General features: G+C 39.0%; 1 protein-coding gene across 3 annotated transcripts in view; it reads left to right on the top strand.

Annotated features, from left to right (window-relative positions):
* large1 (LARGE xylosyl- and glucuronyltransferase 1) overlaps positions 1-24,492 on the top strand; it is a 133,339-nt gene that overhangs the window by 64,645 nt on the left and 44,202 nt on the right. For all 3 annotated transcript variants that reach the window (XM_020608235.1, XM_020608237.1, XM_020608236.1), the window contains 2 exons: positions 2,279-2,402; positions 2,638-2,809. In XM_020608235.1, coding sequence (XP_020463891.1) covers positions 2,279-2,402; positions 2,638-2,809 — 296 coding nt within the window. The remainder of the gene's footprint in view (positions 1-2,278; positions 2,403-2,637; positions 2,810-24,492) is intronic.

The following is a 24,492-nucleotide window of genomic DNA, read 5'->3' as shown; positions in this document are numbered from 1 at the left end:
GGCTGCACACATGCATCCTCAAACTATGTACTGTATATTATTAACACTGACTAAACATTTTCTTCTTAAGGCCCAATTACTCACTTGTTCTGGAGCAGGAGCTAAAACTGTACATTAGGGTCACAGTTGGAGTGGAGGTTAGGGCTTTTCTTTTGTGAAAATGTGCATATGATATATTCGTTGGGCATATGATGCCTCTCGAGAATCAAAGCAAAATAAATTGCAAGAAATGGGAGTTGATAGGAATATGGCTGGAGCCATCATATTTGGTTTCCACCAAGTCAAGGCTGGACACTGTTTAAACATGTTCAGTATGATGGCCAAAAATATGTAGTAACCTCTTCTTTTTTTTTTAACAGAGCACTTTTTATATAACAAAAGAAGCTTACTGAATATTCTCAAATAAGAAATGTACTCTCAATACATCAGTTATATCAAAATTTTGCTCAAATTAAATGTGCATTGACAAAATTCTGATTTAAATCAGGAAATATCTGATCAAAAAATAAATAAAACAAATTTGACCAGGCAATTAATTAAAGCTTCTGTACTTGATAGTTTGTGCTTTGTATTTCCATATGTATCAGAAATGTATTAATGTTTGATACATAGCTGAAGTCTTAGTCCATTTTTACTAATCTTGGGGGTAATATTTGCCCACAGAAACTAAATGTATTAAGCCATCTGAGGATCTGAAGAAGCTTTGTCAAGTCTGAGAAAATTAGCACAAATTCTTAATGGACAAATAGGGGCCATGGGTTGCACAGATGTGGATGCTAACCAAGAAGGGATGGTGCAAGGAAGCACTTGCATAAAGTGACATGTAGGATCCAGTGTTCCTGGAGCTTGACCCACACTAGGAACTACAAGTCAGGATATCTCCACTGTTGCTTTTGACACTTCTATTTTTATGTGGCTTAGAAAAGTCTTCCAGTTTTCTTTTGCAAGAGTTCTGCAGTTGTTCAGTATTATGCTTAAATAAAAGTTGGGCATTATTCTGTTTTTCTTGTCAACAAATCCTAAATGCAAACCGAAAACAACAGTGTGCTGTAGGAAAGATGTTTTGACAGGTCTGCTTGTTCTCCCAATATACTGAAGCCCACATGGGCATGAGAAAAGGTAAATAACACACTGACACTTCATAATGTTGTAGATTTTGCTGGTATTATGACTGGGGAAGTTATTTATAATAATTCTAGTACAATATTTTGTCTGCCATGCCATGCAACACAGGTCATACAACTGTGTCAGGAAAAGAATCTGGTCATTCCATCTAAATTACTCTGGGTGGAGACATGAGAACTGAAAAATGTGCACATCAACGATAATACCGTACATTCCTTGCTCTGAAGTGAGAGAAAACAGGAGGGCTGGAGAACAGTACTTTACCTACATAAAGAACATCCCGGTGTTTTTTTTTTTTAAACAATTTTCACAGTGCCGTTACTAACAGGAGAGTAGGTGGTCACACAAGCATGAATAACCCCTAGTGGATTTACGATTCTTCACTCAGGTAATATCCATTTTACTGATTTTCTCAAGGTTTGAATCGAGCCAGCTGGTCAAACTGACTTTCTCCTGGGACATTTTGTACATTTTCTGAGCCTCTAGTTCAAAATATTTTTGTGGAACAGATAAGTTTTTAATCACAAAAGCTCAGAGTACGGAAGGCCTTTCTTCAGCGAAACAGCATGAAAACTTGGGACATGAAGAATACTGTTCTTGTCTGTGGGTTTTGTGTTAGCATCTATCCACACTGAATATACCAAAAAAGGAAACCTTTACCATATTATTCAAACATTTTGGGTATTCAGAGAGGGTTGAATGAATCTTGATACATGAGAAAACAACAGCCTAAACAATACCCTCTATGAGCAGATAATGTACTGCATGATCAGATATTTTGGATGGAAAAAAACATAGTGTCTGTGAAAGTTTTACTGATACATTCAATATCAATATATTTCCAATTTGTCTGATTCATATGTTATTTGGTCTTATTCTCATCATATTAAAAGAAAATTACATGCACTTGGAATTAGATTCCCTTCACAATGCATTTGCTGTTGCATGTTAGTTGCATATGTATGATTTCTAGGATACAAGGTTGGTTGTTTCTCAGAATGGTTTCACTTTCCAGTTAATCCAAACATTGATCAACCCTATTTCCTGGGTTTTTAGTTGAATCGTAGCGGAAACCTCCCAGTATGAATGTGTTGCACAGTGTTTTGGTGAAAGAACATTGAGTTTATTCAAGCTTGTGTCTGTGTGTCCACAGACGGAACCCCCTACATTTCCATTTCATCACAGATGCCATTGCTCAGCAGATCCTGTCCTCTCTGTTCCATACCTGGATGGTTCCTGCTGTCAGGGTTGACTTCTATGATGCAGATGAGCTGAAGGTGAACAACATCTCACACTCTTCACCTCACTAACAGATAGCTTCCCTCAGAGATGCATTCAACTAGACCTAATATCCTGTGGTGTTTGTTGATCTCTCTACTACATGCTTTGTTTTATCTAAGAAGTTATGGGCTCTGTAAACCATCTTTAAGAATGTTGCTATGTAAAATACACATTTCTAATATTCTGTCAGTTTAACAGCAAATGATCCCACCCTTCTTTGGTGTGTTTCAGTCTGAGGTGTCATGGATCCCTAACAAACATTACTCTGGGATTTATGGTCTGATGAAACTGGTGCTCACCAAGACACTGCCACCTGACCTGCAGAGAGTCATTGTCCTGGACACAGACATCACCTTTGCCACTGACATTGCTGAACTCTGGGCTGTATTCCACAAGTTCAAAGGTAATAAGGCTTCTAACTCTTAAGTTGACTATCTATACATTAATATTTAAATAAGAAGGCTGTTTTTTGGTAAAAGGTCTTATACTTGTATAGCACTTTTCTATGCATTACAGCACACTTAAAGCACTTTCACTCTATTTGACCATTCATCCATTCGCACTCCCAAACTGGCTATATCACCATGGGTAACTGGGGGTTCAGAGTCTTGCTCAAGGACACTTTGACATGTCGATTGGAAAAGCCGGGAATTGAACCACCAACCTTCGGTTAAGGAGACGATCCACTCTACCTCCTGAGCCACAGCTAATTGCACTGTAATTTTATTTCATGAAAACCTTCTGAAACCACATCTTTGTTGGTGTCACACTGTGCAGCCATTCTGTCCACTGTCTGTATGTACACCAGCCATGTGAATGAAAAAGTGCATGATGTAAGTTTAGTCTTCAAGGAGGAGGCCTTTATATTTTGGCCCTGTGACCAAAACAGTGGAAATACCTGTGAACATGGTGCAACCCGACTAGAGCTGACATGTCTGTTTCCTTAAAGGCTGCTCATTCTTTAACACTTTAAATTGTTTGATGTTAAAGAACAGGTTAGTTAACTTTGTAGCAAGATAAAAATGCAGCTTCAGTGAGAAAATTTTCTGCTGGTCAGTTTTAATCAGTATAACTTTACATACTTGTGTAAATATTTATTTATCTTTTGGTTAAAACAAAACCAACAGACAAAACACTGGGTCTGATCATTTTTGACTGGGGCTAGTCATTATTGAGGTATATATTGTGGACTAACCCAGCCTTAATTTTGTTAATGAAATGATGATGAAAAATATTCGTTGAGAATAATGTTGCTTTCATCAACGAAAATTATGACTAAATATTGTCGTCAATGAACCTTTATCAACGTGATGAAAATGAGACGACGCGCAACGTAAATGCTGGTCATGTGACGATGACTATAATTAAATGTATAATGAAATATTGTTGATGAAAACAACGAGACTAAATGTGGTTTACAAAATAAAAACTATGCTAAAATGTCTCTTCATTTTTGTAGACCAAAACGAGACAAAATATAACGGTATTTCATCTCGTTCAGTCACGTTATTATTATTATTTTGCAGTATTTCTGTTTCCTATGTCTCACTTCAGGGGCTGCATCAGGTCGCACTGCGCAGACGCAGGCAACATCACCTCTTTAAGCCCCACTTGCGGGATTATTTAGAAGGCGACAACAAAGTTATGCGTGACACAGAGAAAGGGACCAATGGCCGGTCAGCAAGGGTTCGTCTTTGGGAGAAAAAGAAGAAACGACATTTGGAAAAAATTCCATTACATAGAAGTGGAAAAAAAAACAATGTGTTGTGAGAAAAGATGAGGAGAAATGTGGCCACAAAATCTACTTATACTATATTGACTGGGTTAAATAGAATTGCATTACTAAAAAGAGACTAAAATACAATTTTCATTGACTAAAACTAGACTAAATGTCATCAGTTTTCATTGACTAAAACTAGATGAAACACTTTAGTCTTATTTTAGTCAGAATTATCCATGACTATCATGGATAATTCAGACTAAAATAAGACTAAAATGCTCAGACTTTTAGTTGACTGAAACTTAACTAGATTAAAAAGAGTATGAACGTGACTAAAACTAATAAAAACTAAAATGACAGCTTCACACAAAGTAAACACTCCCATTAAAGAGCTATTTCTTGATTTGCATGGGATCACCATTAGATGGTGCTTTGTTCACAAAAACACAAACCAGAGCGTGATTGCCTGAAGTAAAACTAAAATTAAAACAGGCCGCCAAAAACAACTGTAGTTGACAACCTATTTTTCAGGATGAAAATGAAACAAAAACTAAATAAAAGTAACATTTGATAACGAGGACTATAACTAAATATTTTACATTTTTCATCAACAAATAAAGAGTAAACAATGTGAAAGATGGACAAATGGACATGAAGTTAATGACCTGCCGTATCTGTATAATCACAAAGTGTAGGTGCTGGTCAGTAAAACCCTTTTCTCCACCATGTTCAGCTTGATGAGTTTCAATATGGTCTTACATTCAATAATGTTCTGTCTCTAGCATTAGCACTTCCTGGAAGAAACAGATTTATGAATCATATTCATCTACAACCCAGAGAATTATACACAAAGTTCGCTGGATGACACTAGGAAAATGCAGCAGCATGCCATATGAAACGGTAGGATAATTTAACATGAAACGCTGTGGATGTAGATGTAACATTAATGTTCCTTTCAGTCGGATATTTTTTGTGTTGCTATCAGTCAGTTCCAGGATTAATGTGGGCAGCCAGCCATAAATCATCTCTAAATGTTCGCTGCAGAGATCTGACTGTTTTAATGTTATCCTACAATTTAGTGTCACTTCTCAAGCTGAACCCAGTGAAGAGGAGTTTAGTACAAATGTGAGTGGGTCCAACTTCTGCAAAGCAGAGGAACAATGTGTGAATAAAACTTGGATGGGAACAACACGAGTAACCGTGGTAATTGTACACAACCAGGATCAAAAAGATATAGCATACAGTAAATATTAAAACAGATGAAAACTAGAATAAAATGTATTGTTTTTATTGGCTAAAACTAAGAAAAATCAAGACTCAAATTTGACTAAAACTAATATGCATTTATTTCAAAGGTCTAAGACTAAAACAAAATCAACTTCAGGTGTCAAAATTAACACTGGACTAACCAGTGATTTTATTCACTGGAAATATAAACAGTAATGTAATTGGTAGTTGCCCTGCGGTTGTGTAGGAGCTTCCCTGGGCTTCCCCTTCCTCAGCATAGAGTCAAAATTAAGATCTGTCAGAGCAGCTATTTTTCCAAAGGTGGGCCTGTCTCTTGCAATCTCTTCTCTCCCCACACATTCTCCCGCATTGGCTGATTCATCACTCATGCGGATAAAATCGTCACCATCGCCACCATGCCTCACCAAGATTGTGCTTCTTGAATCAATATGTGGTTGTGATCAGATGTGTGTCATACATATTTTTTTATGATGAGTCTGGAGGAGTAGCGTTCCATCTTTTCATGAACTAAAGTGCATTAAATGACAGCCACAGGCCTATAACTGTTCATTATTGCAGTTTATATCCAAATTTGCATTAAATTATACAACATACTTTGATGACCATCATTTTGACCACAAGTATCTGAAATTTCAAAATGTACCATGTAAGATAATATGCCTTATAATACACAAATATTAAAATGCACACAAACAGAAAATAAGATAAAAACTGTAGAGACTGGAGCTTTTTAAAAAAAAAAATCCTTGTTCTTGAACAAGGTGTACTGTGAGTTTACAAAGTTCTCTCTTGAAATGCCGTCACTGTCTTTTGTTGGAATTTGGAGTCATTGTTCTGACAAATACTCGTGTCTTTTTAGTCTGCATTTAGCATAAACAAATATATGAATGTTTAATCTCTATGATCCATTCCCAGATGTTATGAGGTGCCAAGAGGTTATAGGGTGTAATTTTAGAGAGCACAGTTGTCAGAGATGTAAAGGTCTATGTTGTATGACTTATACAACCTGGTGATTGTCAGTCACCGAGTAAAGCTAGAGCTACAACCAGAAATTATGGTATTGTTTCCGAATTCATCATTCACACCAGCTGCATTCTGACCAGTCTACTCACCTATTTCTGACACTTAAAGGTAGGGTGGTGATTCTTTCCAGAAGCATTTTCTTGTTACATTTCTTGATTTTCTCTTTTCATCCTGATAGTAATGAATACATTAAATGTACTTGACAACACAGAGAAAAAATATCTGTCATCTATGGCAGGGCTGAAAAAAAGCCTGACCAGAAATTTTACTCATCCCAAGCAAAACCACTGAATGACCTACCTGCCTGTCAACCTAACTTCCTACTTGCCCTTGCACTCAATGCACAAGCCAAGAGTCTCCCACAAGGCGTTGCATTTGCAAGAAGATGTGTTACCACTCTGTTTCACAGCTAAAGTTAGCGAGTTATGACCACTTCGCCATGGGGGACTGTGGTTCAGTGGGTGGTTCAAACCCTCAATTTGCCCCCGAGGGTTAGAGCCATCGGTTGAGTTAGCGCCGCAGATGGCTGCCTCAGTTCTATACCAGAAATAAATTCCTTGTGTGTAACATACTTGGCCAAATAAAGGTGATTATCCTTATGGCAGAGAAGGTGCCCATAGCAGCTTTTGTTCACAAACAGAGACCACTGTTATAGGCCAGGCCTTCCCCCTTAAGACATATAGCCTTATAGGTAATGTTATGAAGACATCTTAAATTGCTGGCTGGACCGCGGTAGAACCATGCCTAACCTGTGACAGGTTTGTGCACGGCCCCTGCTCTTGCTGTGTATCTTCCACGATGACACGGTGATCGCAGCTCCACCTTGTTAACACCCCAAAGCACCGTGTGTGCAAGCCACCCGCAGTGTTGTATATATCCGTGAGATGGAGCAATGTTTGTTGTAGTTGGGCAGTGGCTGCCTGCAGATTAATCAGTGTCCATGTCTGTTACAGTAATAGATACTATTTCATTAAGCTTACATGTTCAGACCTTATACGCCTTTTGAGGCATCGTACCGCTGGCAGTTATTGCATTATGTCTACATTTTTTCATTGTTTAATCAAGGTTGTCAACTCCACGCTACAGAAAGAAGACAGTTGCTTCCAGGCTCTGTTACTTTTTTAGGCTCCCCAAAATTGTACCTCTGACTTTTTCTGCCGGCCTTGGGCAAAAACACACAAGCTCCCTTCTAAAGATTACATTCCTATATAGCCTATATAACTAAACTGCAAATGCTGATAGTTTTGTAGTGAATGTATTTGGTTATTAGATTGGATACCGATGCCATATAACATTAATCTTTGAGGGTATGAAGCGCTGCATTTTCCTACACTACAGCAGCAGAAAAAGGTGGAGAAGGAAGTATGATGGAAGCGCAATGGGCAGTGTTGTCACATTAGTGGCTCGGGTTTGGTTTTGAATTCTGCTCTAATGTTTAACTTGAAGCCATTTTTAAGTTTTGCGTTTTCTAAACCAAGCGCCGTGAGTCAACACATAACCATAATTAAACTTCAGTTCAATGGCCTCTCTCTCATCAGTGAGATATTTTTTTTGTCACTTGCAACAGAAGTAGTCATGGTACTGTGTTTAGGAGAAATGTAGAGTTCCTCCACAACATCTGTGCAGTGCAGCTTTAGTGTGTGTGTGTCTGTGTACGCGCACTTCGTTTGGCGTGTTTGTTACATTACACTACTAGCTCATTATGTATCGGTTTTTAGTTCATGAAGCAGGTACTGCCCCTGACTTTTAAATGGTAGTAAGCTGGTTCTCAGCCAGAGAATCCACTGGAGCAAGACGTCAGTAATAGACATGGCTGAGTTTGTCAGAGTTTTGCACAAACAAACAAACAAATAAAACCAGAAGGCTCTTGCTCTAATATGGTAATAAATCTGATTGGGAAAAGGTGAAATGGTGACGGGTTCATGGTAGGGAGTATTAAAAAAATAATGAATAGGTTGTAGTTTAACAACTTCATAGTCAGCACTGTAATGCTCATGCAGGTTCAGTTTTGTTCAAGCACTGCAACTTAATTGGGATGCATGACAAATGATTCTTTGCTGTAATTTAGCTGGGGTGAATTGCCCTGATGTGTGATATTTTTTTGCATTTTGGAATTCTGCAACGTACTGAGAAGTGAAGCCAGTACATTAAACCCAAACTCAGTACTCAGTTGGCTATCATTCTGAAATCCCCAGGATGTGTCCTAGTGAGACCATAGGAGAAAATGCAGATATAAGCTTTCACCTAATCTGATTGTTGTTACATTAATATCAGAGGTGTAGTGCTATTTGGTGAAGACCTTATCTTCTAGTGTGGCAGAATAATAATGTGAATAAGTAGCCATTTATCACAGGGTAAATGTTGTAATCACCACTAGGGTGTAATCTCTATGGGGAACAAGTTCCACCCAAAATATGAAAAACAGACACTTGTCCCCCCATACTTGTCTCAAGCAGTCATCAGATGCCTCCTAGATCTATAAGAAAATAGATGCTCTCCACTGCAGTGTTAAACTGACTCCAAAACATACTGAATGTTCACTAAGTTCCTCCTGCTCCATGTTGGTTTACATGTCAATCAGCAACAGTGAACACATCAGCTGTGCGTGGGGCTCATGCCTGGTCAGCATGTGGCAAAGTCTGGCCATCCTGTGCCCTCCTTGTGTCATACTGACCTACAGCTGATGACTCACAGGTGAAATAGTTTAAATCCCAGCATCACTTGAGTTAAATGTTAAGTCTGTTTCTGCTGCTGAGTGTCACATCTGATGTTTGTCTCCATGGCCCCACCTGGAGATTACTCTCTAGTTTGTTATTCTGGATGATCTGAATTTCATTCTGTCACTTGTTTTTGGTAAACATAGTCTGTAGTCGACACTAAACTGTGTAGCTGTGAGCCATCCACGTCATCATATGTATGCAGTCGAACAAAACAGGCAAACACTCCTGGATGCCAGTTGCATATCAGAGTGCGCATTGTTTGAGTAGACATTGTGAATCAGTCACCACAACTTAAATTTTATTATCACAACTTAGAGCATCCCATCTTGCAGGACATAAACATTACTGCGTCGTTCTGGTGTGTTCTGGCAGCACTATACCTGTGTATGTCTCTTTTGCTTTACATTGTCAGTAAAATGTTTCTCACCAATTCCTTTTTTCCACCAAAATATCAGATCTTCCAGCACAGGACTCTCACGGGTCTTGGTAAAGAGAGCGCAAAACTGAAAAATGACACCAGAGCAAAATTCATGGTATAGTCATCGTCACATGACCAGCATTTACGTTGCATCTCGTCTCATTTTCATCACGTGATAAAGGTTCGTTGACGACAGTATTTAGTCATAATTTTCATTGACGAAAGCAACATTAGACATGCCTTATCAGGCAACAGGAGAAGGGGGGCTCATGGGAGCTGTATGCCAGCTGAAACCCATTCAACTGGGAAGCGCATTTCTGAGCGCCTGCATCTTGAAGTGAATCCTTTAGAATTATCTATATTTGATATGACTTTCTCTCAAAGAACTACACTATCGAAATAGGTCATCAAATTTATAAACTATGAGCCAACACAATGTGTAATAACACATATCATTCTTCTTGTTCATATTGAATTCATAATCCAAATGTTGGATTGTAGGTTGGAAAAAGTATGTGCACCCCTAGGCTAATCAACCAAAAATTACAAAGAGTCTTCACACTCTGAAAGATACCTCAAAAATATGTTTTATTCTCATCTTAAAAATAGCATGGTTGAGAAAAACACATGTTTCAGCATATGCTGAAATGACTCGGAACTTATATTTTTGAGGTATCTTTCAGAGTGTGAAGGCCCTTTGTTATTTTTGTCTGATAAACTTAATGCTGATGCATACCTTGAGCACAGTCTTTTTTGAACCTCTAGGCTAATGACATCAACAAAAGCTACCCGGTGTCACAAGTCAGCAAGCCTGAGGTCCAGTGAATGAAACAGATTGGATGTGTGGGTTAGAGCTACTGTGATTTATAAAAATCACTCAAACATTTTGAGTTTACTATTCACAAGAACTGTCAGCTTCAGCAAAGGCTGACTGTTGCATCACCTCATGTTGCCTTCACCAGGACCAAAAAGTGGCACTTGCCAATAGCATGTACATTCTGCACCTGCATACGAGGAAAAAATCAGAACCAGAATCAGTTTATTGGCCAGGTGTGTTTGGACACACAAGGAAAAACTCTCTCTACCAGCAGGTGGAGGTAGTCTGTATTAGCCATTCAAAAGTGAAAGTGGAAGATCAGGATTGTGGATATACAGACTGCAAACAAAGCAGATCTCGCTAACGGCAGACAATTTGTAGCTGGTTCTAATTGAGAATATGTCTGATAAGTAGTTCCAAATGGTACTAGTGTTTTCAGCTCTTGGTGTTTTGGTTGTGGAAAAAGAAAGGAAGTTGCAGAGATGAAAATTAAAGAGTAATCACACTAAATGGGTGAAATCATAAATACTACAACAATAGGCTCAATGATCTTTCTCTTCTTGTGTATTGATTTGCTAAGCTAAACAAGCCTCCACGGTTCGATTAGTGGCAATGGTGCAGGACACACCGCAAAACCTGAGGTGATAGATGCTCACCTACGGCCAAACATTGTCCATGGGCCGACCGTCAGCTTGGCGTGTCACAGGTTTTAGAATTGTGTGCATAGACTCTGTTATCCAAGTCATTCTATATCCCAAGTGGTAAAATACAGCAGGATAACCCACCTGGCCATCCTGTTGGGTCATTAAGGTCCCATGAATCAGGGTGTGGATGGGTTTTAAATTGCCCTGGGAGAGATGAAAGGATTGCATTTTAAGTGGCTGATAAGTGGTGTTGTAGACCTCCCCCTCTGTTTAGTGTTGGTCATGTCAGTTTGATATAGATGGCCTCTTTTAAGCCATCTGTCCTCTGCCCAAAATGTGTACATTGCTGTCTTCAAAGGAGTGTCCCTTGCCCTTCATCTGCTGAGACTTATCCTGGGGAGCTGGCTCTCATATATTGTGCCAGGCACTTGTGATGCAGATGTTATATTTCTCCAATATACAAATCTTGGCATTCCTCACTGCAATGAGCTCTATAAACCACATTGCTTTGCTTATGTCTGGGTGTTCTGTGCTTAGAGTGGAGCCGTTTCTACCTCAGTTGCTGGGTTTGAAATGCATAGGGATGCGGTGTTTGAATTTGTTTTGTTTTTTTTCACTGTCATAGAGGGGTTTTTACTGGATCTTTTTGTAGTTTTGATAAAGGCCCAGTTGGTATAGCCCCAGGTTTTAAGTGCTTCCTTAAGCCATTTTCAGACAGGACGTGGTGGGTGCTGTGCTCTGCTATCAAACCCATTCATGTCTATGTGTTGCGCGGCACAAGAACATGTCTGTGCTGCAGCAAGCAGAGCACGGCGCAAGGTTGCACATGCCGACCCTGCGCTATGCCGAAGTTAAGAAAATTTTAACTTGGGTGCAGCACTCTGTGGCAACACCTCGATATGTCCAATTGTAGAGCACCTGACAGACCACAAAGAAAATGAAGGAGAAGCTGATTCTGGTGGACCCACACCTTCTCTTCTTTGCTGCAACTTGTCTCCTCCTCCTCATCAATACAACTAAAGCCGGAGCTTTTTGCTGACATGTCAAGTCAAGTCAAGATTTTTATTTCCCATTTATGCATAAACAGACAGTCTAGGCATATAGGAATTCTTGTGCAGCTCTCCTTTGGAGTCAGGTAAGGAGTCAAAAGCCAGAAAGAACATTTAGTCATAAAAAATAAAAAAGTTACATAAAGGCAACAAAGTATTAAAGGCCGCAACACACAAAAATAGGGTATCACACTTTCCAGACTATAAGCCGCTACTTTTGTCGCTTCATGCACACATCCTCATCATGGACAACGCACGACGAAATGCATATGATGCCGCTTCAAGTTACAGGCGATCGATCTGGCTGTCGAAATATCTCATGTTACAACGTGGACACCTGCGGCTATGTACAAAATGTTTTTCGTCCTACATTTAGTGGGTGCAGCTTATAGTCCGGAAATTATGGTAATAGTATTTTCCCAGTGAACTTCAAACATTGCATTAATTCCCATGGTGTAGTTGGATATGTCATTACGCTAGGTGAGGTAGTGAGGGGTTATAACATACTAAAACACAGTTTATATTCAGGCCTGTTTCCATTGCTTGGTAGAGAATGTCCTGCTATTATTCAGGTCCCCCAAGAGAACACTGTTGATGAGATGCTCTTACAAAAATACCTTGTGGAACATTTCTGTATTATTATTGCGCATGTCTAGTAAGGGGTTATTGCACATATATTCTCACATTTTCGTATTTGCCATCAGTCTTACTGCGGCAGGGAAAAAGCTGTTGTAAATACGTAGATGCATCATGCATCCAAGTCTGCTGCTCAAAAAATTAGTTAATATCTGCTAAGCACTTCATGGAAAGCCTTTTGGTCACCTAGCAACTGGTGCCCAACATTTGCGCATGTGCGCCCTCCTCCCCCATTCTTCACCCGCCCACCGTGGTGAGTGCAGCGCATACCGCATCCTATCTGAAAAGGCCTTTAATATGTTTATACCCCTTCTCCTTCCCCTTTGCCCCTTGTAGATACAGTCTTTCCAAAATAACCTCAAGCAAGTCCATTTTACCACAATGGATAAGACTTAGAATTATCGATTTGCATAAAATTGGAAAGGGTTACATAGTAATCTTAAAGAGTATAGATATTCATCAGTCCAGTCAGACAAGCTGTCCCTAAGTAGATATGATTTAGTACTGTAAGCTTCAAGCCAAGATTACTCCAAAGGCGCAATGCAGAATGCTTAGTGAGGTATTAAAAAAAAAAAAAAAGAAGAAGAAGCCAAGAATAATAGCTAAAGGCTTAAAAAAATAATTGGAGCTAGTTAATATCTCTGTTCATGAGTTTACTGCAAAAAGTCAAGATGCAATAAGCATCACTGTACACCTGAAGTTTGCTAAAGAGCATCTTGACTCTCCACAACACTACTGGGAATTTGTTTAATTTATTGTTTAATGATAAATTAAAATTAGGTCAAATAAATTCTACTAAACTTTGTGGAAACAGATTTTGAGTTTTATTAGTTTGCTCTAAGCCATATCAAGGTAAAACCAGCTAAATCAAAAGTAGTGGTCTTGGTAGCTGCTTGGTTTATAAAAGAAACTGCAGCAGAATTGGAGCAAAAGTCTATTTATTGAATGTTCACATCATCAGGCGATGTGTGAAAATTCCCATCTGGCTTCACCACAGGATTCTAAACATACCTGTTGTGCTTCTTTTTTTTTTTCTCCTTTATCCGCCATTTCAGCTCAGACACTTTGCTATCACTGCTGTCAGCTCCTTGTAAATTAGGACAAGTTTACAGCATTGCAGCCATTAGCGGTGGCAGCTGACATTGCTTGAAAAATCTGTGTTTTTCTGGAAGCCAGTAGGATTCTCTGTCAAGTATTGAAGTCCTTTCTAGTCTGCAGATAGCAGCTTGTCTTGATCTTTCCTGCTCAGGTAATAGTGCTGCTGTTGCAGCTTCCTGCTATGTTCTTCTTTTGCTTCTTACTCACTTTGTCTTTCATGTACCAACACAAATTCCTCAACTTTTATCATCCTTTGTCTCCATTATCCCACTCACACTTCATTTTGATTGTACACAAATCGTGTTTTACTTTCAAACTGACATTTTTCTGGTCTTGGGTATATTTGTTGTCAGAAGCACCTCCCTTATCTGAGCCTAGAAATGGTACTACAGTTATCTAGCATGAGCTAGTTGTTATTCTGTGTCAACATTTCTCAGATACAACAAATACAACTGATCTGTCTCCAGTCATGCACTGACTGCTGGTCTAGGTCCGAACTTAATTTAAAAATAACTACTGGTAACAGGTTAAGTTTGATACAGGGCTTTATGAGTAGGGGGTTGCAAAATTGGACCCGTGCAGGACTCTGATTCAAAATACAATATATTTAGAAGTGTCTGTATATTTTGTCCACCCCACCTACATACACGGGAGGGTCAGAATATTAAGAATACCTCTGAATATGATGTAGTCCAGTACAACACCACCTTCAACTATGACCTCAATAATAAACATATGTTTGAATTTTTACATTCATGACAATTTCAACAAAAACCTGAAACATTTTGAGCTTCCTAAACACAGATGTTACGGCGGACGTGTTGCATTAAGGTGCATACAGTTGTACAGGTGTGCTTATTAAAGTGGACGATCAGTGTGCTTTGTTTTGATATAAATTAGACTCTCACTAGACAGAGCATGTTTTGTTTTGTTTTTTACAAATTTTCTTAACGTTGAATATCACAGTATTCCAATTGTATTGTATGTCCAGCTTAATTTGGGTGTGGATTGCACCAAACAAACTCGCAGTGAAAAAATATTATACAGGTTTATAGAGCCACTGGCCTTATTGAGTCTTGAGGACAGTGTTTGAGATGCTTTCACAATGTCTAAATTCTTTCTTTGCAGGTTGATTTAAATGGTAGGGCCCTAAGTATTCCTTGTATGCTTTGGTTGGTGTTATTCTCAGGATGTTTAATGTGGCTCAATGCATGCAAAGCATGTTTGTCCATTCTAGTGTTATCATTGGCAGAATGGACTCCATATTTCACAGCTGGTTTGGTCACATTGTCAGTTAATTGCCACATCTATTTTATGGATTATTGTGCCCTGCTTGCCTGCAGGCCTTTTCTTTCACCTTCTCACCTGTTTTTATAGGCACGGGGTGTTCTCAGGAAGGTGAAATGTTGAATGTGTGCCACTTTCCCTTCCTCACAGCTGATTGTATGTTTTTGCTAATAAGCCCCAGGCCCACTCAAAGATGGTGATGTCTGCCATGTATCCATCCTTTGTCAGAAATCACTAGTGCCTGCCTGGAATGTATTAAAGTTAACCCTCAAACTCTAATCAGGAGGTATTCTAGGGTTAGCTGTGGAGCCCTGGGGAAATCAGCTTTCCACTCAAGACCCCGTATTTCATTTTAGACTCATTCCCATACACCATGCACTCAAGGTGGTATAATCCTTGCCACTTTGACAAATGTGAGGCCCGTGATGGAAGAGGGGAAGAGGAGAGGTGGGTTTGGGGTGGCTGTGGCTCAGGAGGTGGAGCGGTTGTTTACTAACTGTGGGGTTGGCAGTTTGATCCCTGCCTCCTCTGGTCCACAGGTTGACGTGTCCCTGGACAAGACCTTGAACCCCAAGTTGATCCCGTGTGAATGTATAAAGGCTTGGGTAGGTGAACGGGCATATAGTGTGAAAGTGCTTTGAGTATGCGTCTGTGTGTAGAAAAGCATTATACAAGTATACATCCATTTACTATTTGAGGTCTGTTCTTTAACGTAGAGGTAGGAAGGAGATTGATTAGTGTGTTGTAATGTATTCGAGCTCAATAGTTTTTAAACATCTCTCAGTATTTCTGTATGGAGACCACGTCTATTCAGGGGTTTTTCTACCTCTTGTGTTGTGATGTGTAGCATGAGAAGCTAGCGGAATAGTTTAAACAGGGAGAGATCATGTGCATGCACAGGTGGCTCTTTCTTAGCAAAAAGTAAAAAGCGGTGGTCATCCTCAGACTTTGAACCTCTTGTTTGAACTTGTTTGAAATGAGGTGTGCGTGTATTTTGTGAAGAAGGAACATGTCGCCCAGTGCATTAGTGAGGCTCACTACTGTGTTTTAAACTGTTTTTGGGTAACAATGGACGTGCACAACACAGACAAATAAGCTAAACCAGGTTCTGGATTCATACACATTATGCTGAGTGATGTTGGGATTTGTGGAAATTATCCAAAACATTCAAAATCACCAGCTTTATCTTTTAAGGTATTTTAAACATGACCTTAGCACCTGATTGGGATTTGCGTCAAAATATGCTCTTTTTGACACAAACAGCTTTTGCATTAAGCCATCGAAATTTTTGTGCTTGCTTCCACTGAAGTAGTTTATTTTTGAGCATTGTGTTTTTGTTCATAGTTTTTCTTACGCATGTCTTGGTAGCTCATTAAAGTTCTGTCACAGAGAAGTAGGAAGCTGCTGACTCCACAATCTGCTTTTTCTCCTTTAGTTTAATAAGCAGTTGCGCTGCTGACAAGAGTAGAAAATGACTCTGTGCTTCCATTTACCAAGGGAACTCAATACAAACACAACTGGTTGCCATGAGGTTGTTGTTCCCATGCATTAGAGGACATATGCATGAAGCTGAAACCTTTCTCATCTTCCTTAGGTCTTACCGCTAAGTAGCTTTTGAGTCTTGAGCTTCATTCGGTGGTGCCAGGATGATATTTCAAGGATCACTTCACAATGAATATCACCCTGTCACACCTTCAGTGTTTGGGTCCATGTGTGTGGATGAGGGGTAAAGACAACAGTTGTGTTGGAGCCAGATATAAAACCCTGCTGTCATGTAAAATAAGTGGAGAATAAGCTTTTAATCCTCCCCTAGTTTCTCTCCTGTTATGCCACAGATACCTGTATGTGACAGACAGATCAAAGTTATAACTGACTTTAAGGCTGCCAGCCACTTCTGTTCCTTAAATCTTTTGGTGTAATCACACTTTAACATCACCCTGGAAGAGCTGAAGACACATTGACCAGTGTCAAAGAATCTGTTTTACCACTATCATACAGCTTCTTCTTCATTGTTTTACCTTTCTTATCTACCATTCACCCCCAGTTTTGATTTGATTTGATTTTGATTTGATTTGATTTATTCTTTCAAGCATGTAAAGACAGTTGATATGTCAACACACATAATTTTACACATATCCAACAAATGCTAATCCAATATCAATTTGCTTATACCTAGTACATGCTTGAATGCACGCAAGTAATATACTAAAAAATTATTGCAGATTGTTCACATTCTTACATAATTACATGCTTAGATAATTATCTTCTACACCACACAAGTAATATACTAAAGAAGTATTACATAGTGTTAACATTCTTACACCACACCCACAATGTTACACCTAATTAATCATTAAACCTGTTCTTGCATGTATCTTGATTGACACATACCTTTATACTTATGTTTAAACTCGTCAATTCTATTACTATTTTTTATGTCCACACTTAAATTATTCCATAGTTTTACCCCACTTATGGAAATACAAAATCTTTTTTTGGTTGTACGTATAGCATGAATTTTTAAATTTAACTGACCCCTTAGATTGTATCCCCCTTCCCTTTCATTAAATAGTTTTTGAATTCCACCAGGTAATAAATTGTTCCTGGCTTTATACATAAACACAGCAGTCTTGTGTCCCACTAAATCAAAAAATTTTAACAATTTAGACTGTATGAAAGCTCCATTGGTGTGATCCCTGTACCCCATCTTATGCACAATTCTTATGCACCGCTCTTTCTTGTAAAATATACAATGGTTGAAGTGAGCTTTTGTATGTAGTTTTCAGAATTGATATGAGAGATGACAGAAATGGAAGCACAGAGAGGAGAGTTACTGTATACACAGCCAAAGGGATACAGGACCTTATCAACGAGTAGAGACTTGGCTTGATATCATTTTGATTGACATAAGCAATAATTGCCCATGACTGGTGTGATGAGGTTTTCTCACAAAGCTGGTGAGCTGGAACAAGCCCCATACACTGAAACTAGGACCATAACCCATCTAACATCCCATAGCCTCAAGTCCAACAAGAGCTTTTCTTCCACAGTTGTCTTTTCCTGGTGGCAAAACCCATTTGAGGGTGATCATATATACAATAGTACTGTACCTCACCACTGTGTTAAACTAAAGGTCAGTGACCCTGCACAATTTTGACTGAAGATCTACTCCACAGCACATTCCTGTTAAAAGAGAAGGCATATACTGTGTACTGCAACTGCAATTATTTATTTAAAAATGTACTGTTTTGCAACACTTTTAGTATGTAGAATAGCTTCACTGTGGACACTCTTTAAGTTCTGTAAATGGAAAAGTTGTGAACGTTTGACACTTGGAGACACTTCGAATGATGAAAGTGAAATAATGAGAAAACAAAATTTCAAACTTCAATTGAAACGAGTCTCATACATCAAAGCAAGTGCCAAAATCACAATTTATTCTGGTCTGCTTTTATGTTGGGATCTGATGAAACTAATGAATTATGCCTTAATGTTTCATTTTCCTGAAATGCAATTTCACAACAGAACTTAATTTGTGGAAATCATCCTTTTTATAGAGAGTTGTATAAAGACAAGATTGTATTTGTCAGTTTTTGAGTTTGTGAAGTTTGCGCTGTAAATTAAAAACTCTTTCTGCTACCCAGCAATGTCAAGATTAAAATCAAAAGGTGCTTCTGCCTGGAGGTGGGTAGGTGCTGCAGCTGGTATGTTGGAATTGGAGCAGTATTGTGCACCATGAGTCTTCGAGATTTAGTTCAGGGCTGAAAAAATTGATCTACTGATAGATTTACAGATCTCAGGCATGACAGGAGGGTAGCATATAAAAAGACAGCCAATTGTGAAGTGTACCGGAGGGAGAACTGAAGAATTCTCTGGTTTTCCTCTCAAAGCTAATAACAGTACTTAATCTTTGACTCACTAATAACTCATTTACATTGTTTTTTTTTTTTGTTTTTTTTGGAGTATGTATTTTCTGCACATGTATGAATCTTTTTATACATTTGCAGTTTTTTTTCACATTCTCATATATTTAAACAAACATGTACAGATTGAGATGATTTATCAACTCTCCACACATACACTTAAATTTGAAGCTCGCCATATGAGCACATTCATGCACCTCAGAAGATGATTTTTTTTCTATTTTGGACTCTCCACACTGACCCTGCAGGTTCCCACCCTGAACACAACTACACTGTAACAAGTGGGAGACAAAATACACAGCCCTTGTTTGGTGTAAAAATGCACTCCAAAGTTCATCCAAGGCTCAAATAGAGCTTCAGCTGTCCCATTAAGCTAATTTGGGTATCTTTCAAAAGATAGGAGATCCCACCAAGCTGCAGTAGAGCAACACATTCTGTTAGTTGCATGTAAGTGCTGTCACCATTAGAACCAGGTCTTTAATCATGTAGATGCATAATCAATACCACAGCATCTCTTGGTTAGCATAATATGGCCCTGGGAGATACGTTGACATACACTAACCCTTGTTAGTGTATGTCAACGTAGCATTCACAGCACCTTTCCTACTTTGGAAATGGGATCCACATTTATGTAACGTGCTCAGTTTTGCAAACTGTTGTCATGTTCAGTTTGACCACTTTTAGCTACAGCTTGTTAATGTCAGGATCTCTCAGGTGAAATCTGTGGTTTTGCACATTGCTTGTTTTAACACTGTAGATAAACACAGTTCTACAGTACTTATAAGGCACAGATGGGGCTGGAGAGACACTGAGATGTCACACATACCCAGGAACACATCTTACTGGTGCCCCAAAAACCAGAAGCTGCAAAAACGTCCAAGTTAACTCCAAGCACAGCTTGAGAAGTAAACACCAATATAACAACATATTACACGTTGCTACTAGCACGTATCCTCCCACCACTGCTCAGCAAGGGCCTACTGTTCTGGGAAAGAAAAGAGTCAAATTTGTCTTAAATACACTGTAACTTTGAAAAATGTTGACTCAAATTAGTTTAGTGAGTCAGATGAAGCATCATTTGAGCTGAACTTTGCAGTATATTTATAAACGGAACAAGTGCTGTGTATTTTGTCCCTCACTTTTTACAGCGTATTCCATTTCTATGTGGAAATCTTCATGAGTGATGTGGAGAGTAGGAACGATTACAGCAAAGACCTACTTTCACATACATAATGGCACGCCATTATTGTCCAATTTGAAAAATCCCAAACCTATCCTTTAAGGCCAAGTGATGTCTACATTATAACCTTTGAGTGCTAGATATGTCATTATATAATACATTAGTTACAATCCTATGAAAATTTCTGATTACAGTCCTGCTCCCCAGTGGGAGCATGCTGATTTTAACAATTTCATGGCTTTCCTACAGCACCAAGTTCAGGATAAACGCTGTAGCTTTTTTTTAACCTTTAAAATAGTCTGTATGGTCATCCAACACATGCATATTGTGTGGTGTAATGACCACTTCACTCTCTACAGCATTAGGAATAATGGGTACAGATATCAAAATTAAAGCACTGCTATCTTTGCTCCCTAGTACCAAAGACAGTTCTGAAGCCAGTCTCCAGGTAGTGTTGCGAGGGTTTAATGAACCGGAGAGAATTACACTCTAAGTACCATTTTCAAAGCTACAGGCACATTTTTGCTTTACTCTCATTTTCTCTCTGCTCATACAGACAAGGTAGACTAACCAGGAGCTAACCGCTGATCTGTTCAGTGAAAATGAAGATGAGAGCTACTAAAGACTGTTGACACCAGAAAGATTAAGGTACATGTAAGTCCATAGCCATGTAAAACTGTAGCATTCAAATATCTCAGATTCCACAGCTTTTCCTAACTTTCAATACAAACACATACAGAAACAATATCCAGCTAGTGCTTGTTGGCCTTTTTTTGGTTGGCCTCGGGTTACTGTTGGCTTTTTAAATGTACATTAGCTGCAAACATAGGTGAGAAGAACAAGGGAAGGGACATTGGACATTGTGTGATTGTGCAAGTGACTGATGATGGAAGGCTTTGAAGATGAGTTAGCGCTGTAGTTTGTCTCTAGAATATCAGCAGGGCCTAGAGATAATAAAAATACTTCTAGTCCAAAATATGAACATGGCTGCTTTCCAGTGAAACTTAATCCCCGTACATTTTCCATATTATGAATGTTGTGATGTTTCAACATAACTAATGGCAGATGATGCTTTAGCAGTGGAACCTACCAACTACCTGTCCTTGAATTAAGAACACTTAAGAATATTGCGGTTTTCAAAGTGAATGACATGTCATTTCTCTCATATTCAACAGTTTAAACCTCATGTGACAGGAATGGTTTTTAGCTGATCACTTGGTGTTCAAGGGCACTGGGATGGAGAGAGGGAACCTGCCTTGTCATGCTGACTCACTAGCTAGCCTTTGATTTTACCTGCTGGTATTTCTAAGCTTTGTGGTTCTATGTGGTATATATGAAAGTTAAGAAACATAAATAGAACAAATGTCATGGAAAAGGAAACCTATCCTATCCCTTATTATGAAACCAGAGCATAACTAATGATAAAAATGCTGCATTACCTCAGTTGTATTTAAAACTCTGATGTTGCTGTGCAGGGCACTCAGATCCAAGTCCACCTGAAAGTGCATGTTTTATTTTGTTTTGCAACACAGATCTGCTATGGAAATTACATTTCTGAGAGTGAAATAGTATCCAAAAGGGAGAAATGTATATTTGATATGTTTTGAGTATATGTATTGCCTGCTGACCTTGGTATTCATCTATACTTGTGTCAGCACCACTGACTCAGCAGTAAAAACACTCCCCGATCTCCTGGTACCACTCTATAGCTAATTTAAAAACTCTCCCATCAGCCACCTGCATGCTGGGAAATAGACTGTGGATGGCCCGAGGTTTGCTGTGTGAGGGCCTAACTTAGTGGGACATGCATATGTCCAACTCTGAAATACACTCTACTTGGGCTGTGATAGCTAAATAGCAGGCTTTGGCTTTAATCCTTCAGGGGCTCACAGACCAACTAGCCAGTCGATAAATTACAAGACCAGTAGCAAAACGTGAATTAATCTGTTTTGAAGATTTAAAAAAAGCTGATTTGGAATGCAAGCTTTGCTGGAATACAAAGAGCAGCATAGAAGAGTCACTTTGTTTTGATCAGATGGTTTCTTTAAGATACAGTTCTGTAGCAGAGCATCTCCATTTTGTTGAGACAGAGTAGAGCCATATTGATTTGGTTTCCTTTTTCTTGTCTGTCATGGCACCCTGACTTGAAAATGAACTATTTGACTGTGTTCGAGAAATCTTATGGTTAGGGCTTCATGGTCTGTTTTTGTCATTCTGAAGATTCACAGAATGTGAATCTGTGGATTTAGTCACAGACTTTTGCAAGTAAGGTGGATTTGTCCAAATGTATATATGACAACTCTGTAGTCATTTGTAAAGAATAACACATTGTTTTTTTATATTCACATTGATCATAAGAATTAAATAAATCCACTAACAGTGACTGTTTAAAGATGACCTAACACTGCACTTATCAGTATTATAGCATAGCATAGCATTAATTGCTCATAGTAACAACCGCACAGAGAATTATCACCAACTCCTCAGCACTATGGAGCTTAGCTCATTGTTTTGGTTTTTCAAGCTGCAAACTCTGCTCTCATCAACCTTATTTCCAGCAGCAGCAGGCAGCTGTTTTCCCAGTGTGCACCACCTGCTCAGCACCAAGCAGAAGACACATGCAGACTAGCTGCTGAACAGACTGGAACATTTACAGTCACTTTGGGCCCCTTTTTTCAGGCCCCTTCATCTTATGAACATTTAGTTGTGTTGCAGAGTTAATTTTAACTTTCGAATTGTGTGGTAAGGCCCAGGTCAGGGCTGGGGTATAAAAGCATTTCTGAAGCTCTGAGTCTTCCCAGTGGCTTCAACAGATGTGAGAAGGAAGAGTCAGGAGGAGTCCAAGAACCCAGCGGTCCCTCCAACAGAGCTTCAGCAGTCCTCTGCAGTGTTTAAAGGACAAAGACTCTCTGATCTGATGAGACCAAAACTAAAATCTTTTGGCAGAACTCCACGCTCCATGTCTAGAGAACACCAGGCGCTTCTCATGACCTGGCCTATTACCATATCTATGGAGAATCATGGTGAGGGCATCATCATAATACAGGGCACTTCTCAATGGCAAAACATTGAATTAAAGGTCTGTATACTTTTGTAAATGAGAGCTTTCAGTTTGGAACTTTTATTTTAAAATACAGAATGTTTTCATTTTGTTATAACAGGTTATATTGATGGGCAAATACGGAAGTTTTATCCATTTCAAATTAAATTTGCAATGCAGTAAAGTGAAGGTGTCTGAATACTTTCTGAAGCCCCTCTTGTAGCTAAAGAGCCAAGTATTCGATGATGGACTAATGCTGAGATCATTACTTTGATGAGTGAGATGACAGATGATTGTCATCATTAAATTATTGTGTACTGTGTGACTCTGCCAGTTTTATCCATGTTTGTCTTGCAAATGAGATGATGGATCTTAAGAAACTTCCTGGTTAAATAAAAGTGCTTTTAATTCATTTATTTTTTGTTAATCTTATATAATTTCCCAAGTATTCAAACTTGAGCCAAACATATAAAAAGGAGACCCAAGATGAAGTTGAGCAGATTTTTAACCTTTCCATTTCATGGAATTCCAACATAATCCATGCAGAATGTCATTAAATATAGTTAATTGCACTGTTATTGGTTAATTGCAAAAGATTAAATTAGAGTTGGATATAAAGATGGGGATCTGCAGTAGAATTTAGTTTTCACCACGTTAACAGGCAGTTCTTTTGATAAAGCCAAACCAAAGTGAAGTCTGTCACAGTAAAAGGTAGCATTTTGTTTTGTGAGCTCTAATTGTCCTGCTCAGTCGTCACCTTGCTGGCAGATCTGTGTACTTTATTTTGCAGCCTTTCTAAAGGTGCTGCCTGCTCTGTGCTGCTTGCTCCAATAAGCTCTCATTAATCTTGCTTACAGCTTTCATTAAAGCTGCCACCACTGCACCCATGCCCTCTCTCCAGGCTCCTATCTCCTCCTCCCTACTGTCTGTCTTCTCGACTGTGCCTTCCATAATCTCTTGCCCTCAAAAGCCCGTGTACGTCTCTCCCCTCTTGTCCCTTCATCATATGCATCTCTCCTCTTTATTTCATTCTGCCTCCTTTCCTGTCATCTTTATACCTAGTGTCTAGTGGCTCAAAAACTTTAAATTCATACAAGCTCCGTGTTAAATTCATTTTGCACCTCCTCTCATAGAAGTGGTTTGCCATTCGGGAGGTGGCAGTTAAAGCTCGCTCCTGGGATGTCGTTGACACAGACATAAAAGCCCACTTTATGTGAGGATTATGTTTCTGCCGACTCTGTCCTGAACTGTTTGACCCTGAAGTGTCTGCCACAGATTTCCTC

The sequence above is a fragment of the Monopterus albus genome, unplaced genomic scaffold (assembly GCF_001952655.1).
Source record: "Monopterus albus unplaced genomic scaffold, M_albus_1.0 scaffold92.1, whole genome shotgun sequence".
Classification (NCBI taxonomy): domain Eukaryota; kingdom Metazoa; phylum Chordata; class Actinopteri; order Synbranchiformes; family Synbranchidae; genus Monopterus; species Monopterus albus.
This window is presented reverse-complemented; position numbering and strand designations above follow the sequence as displayed.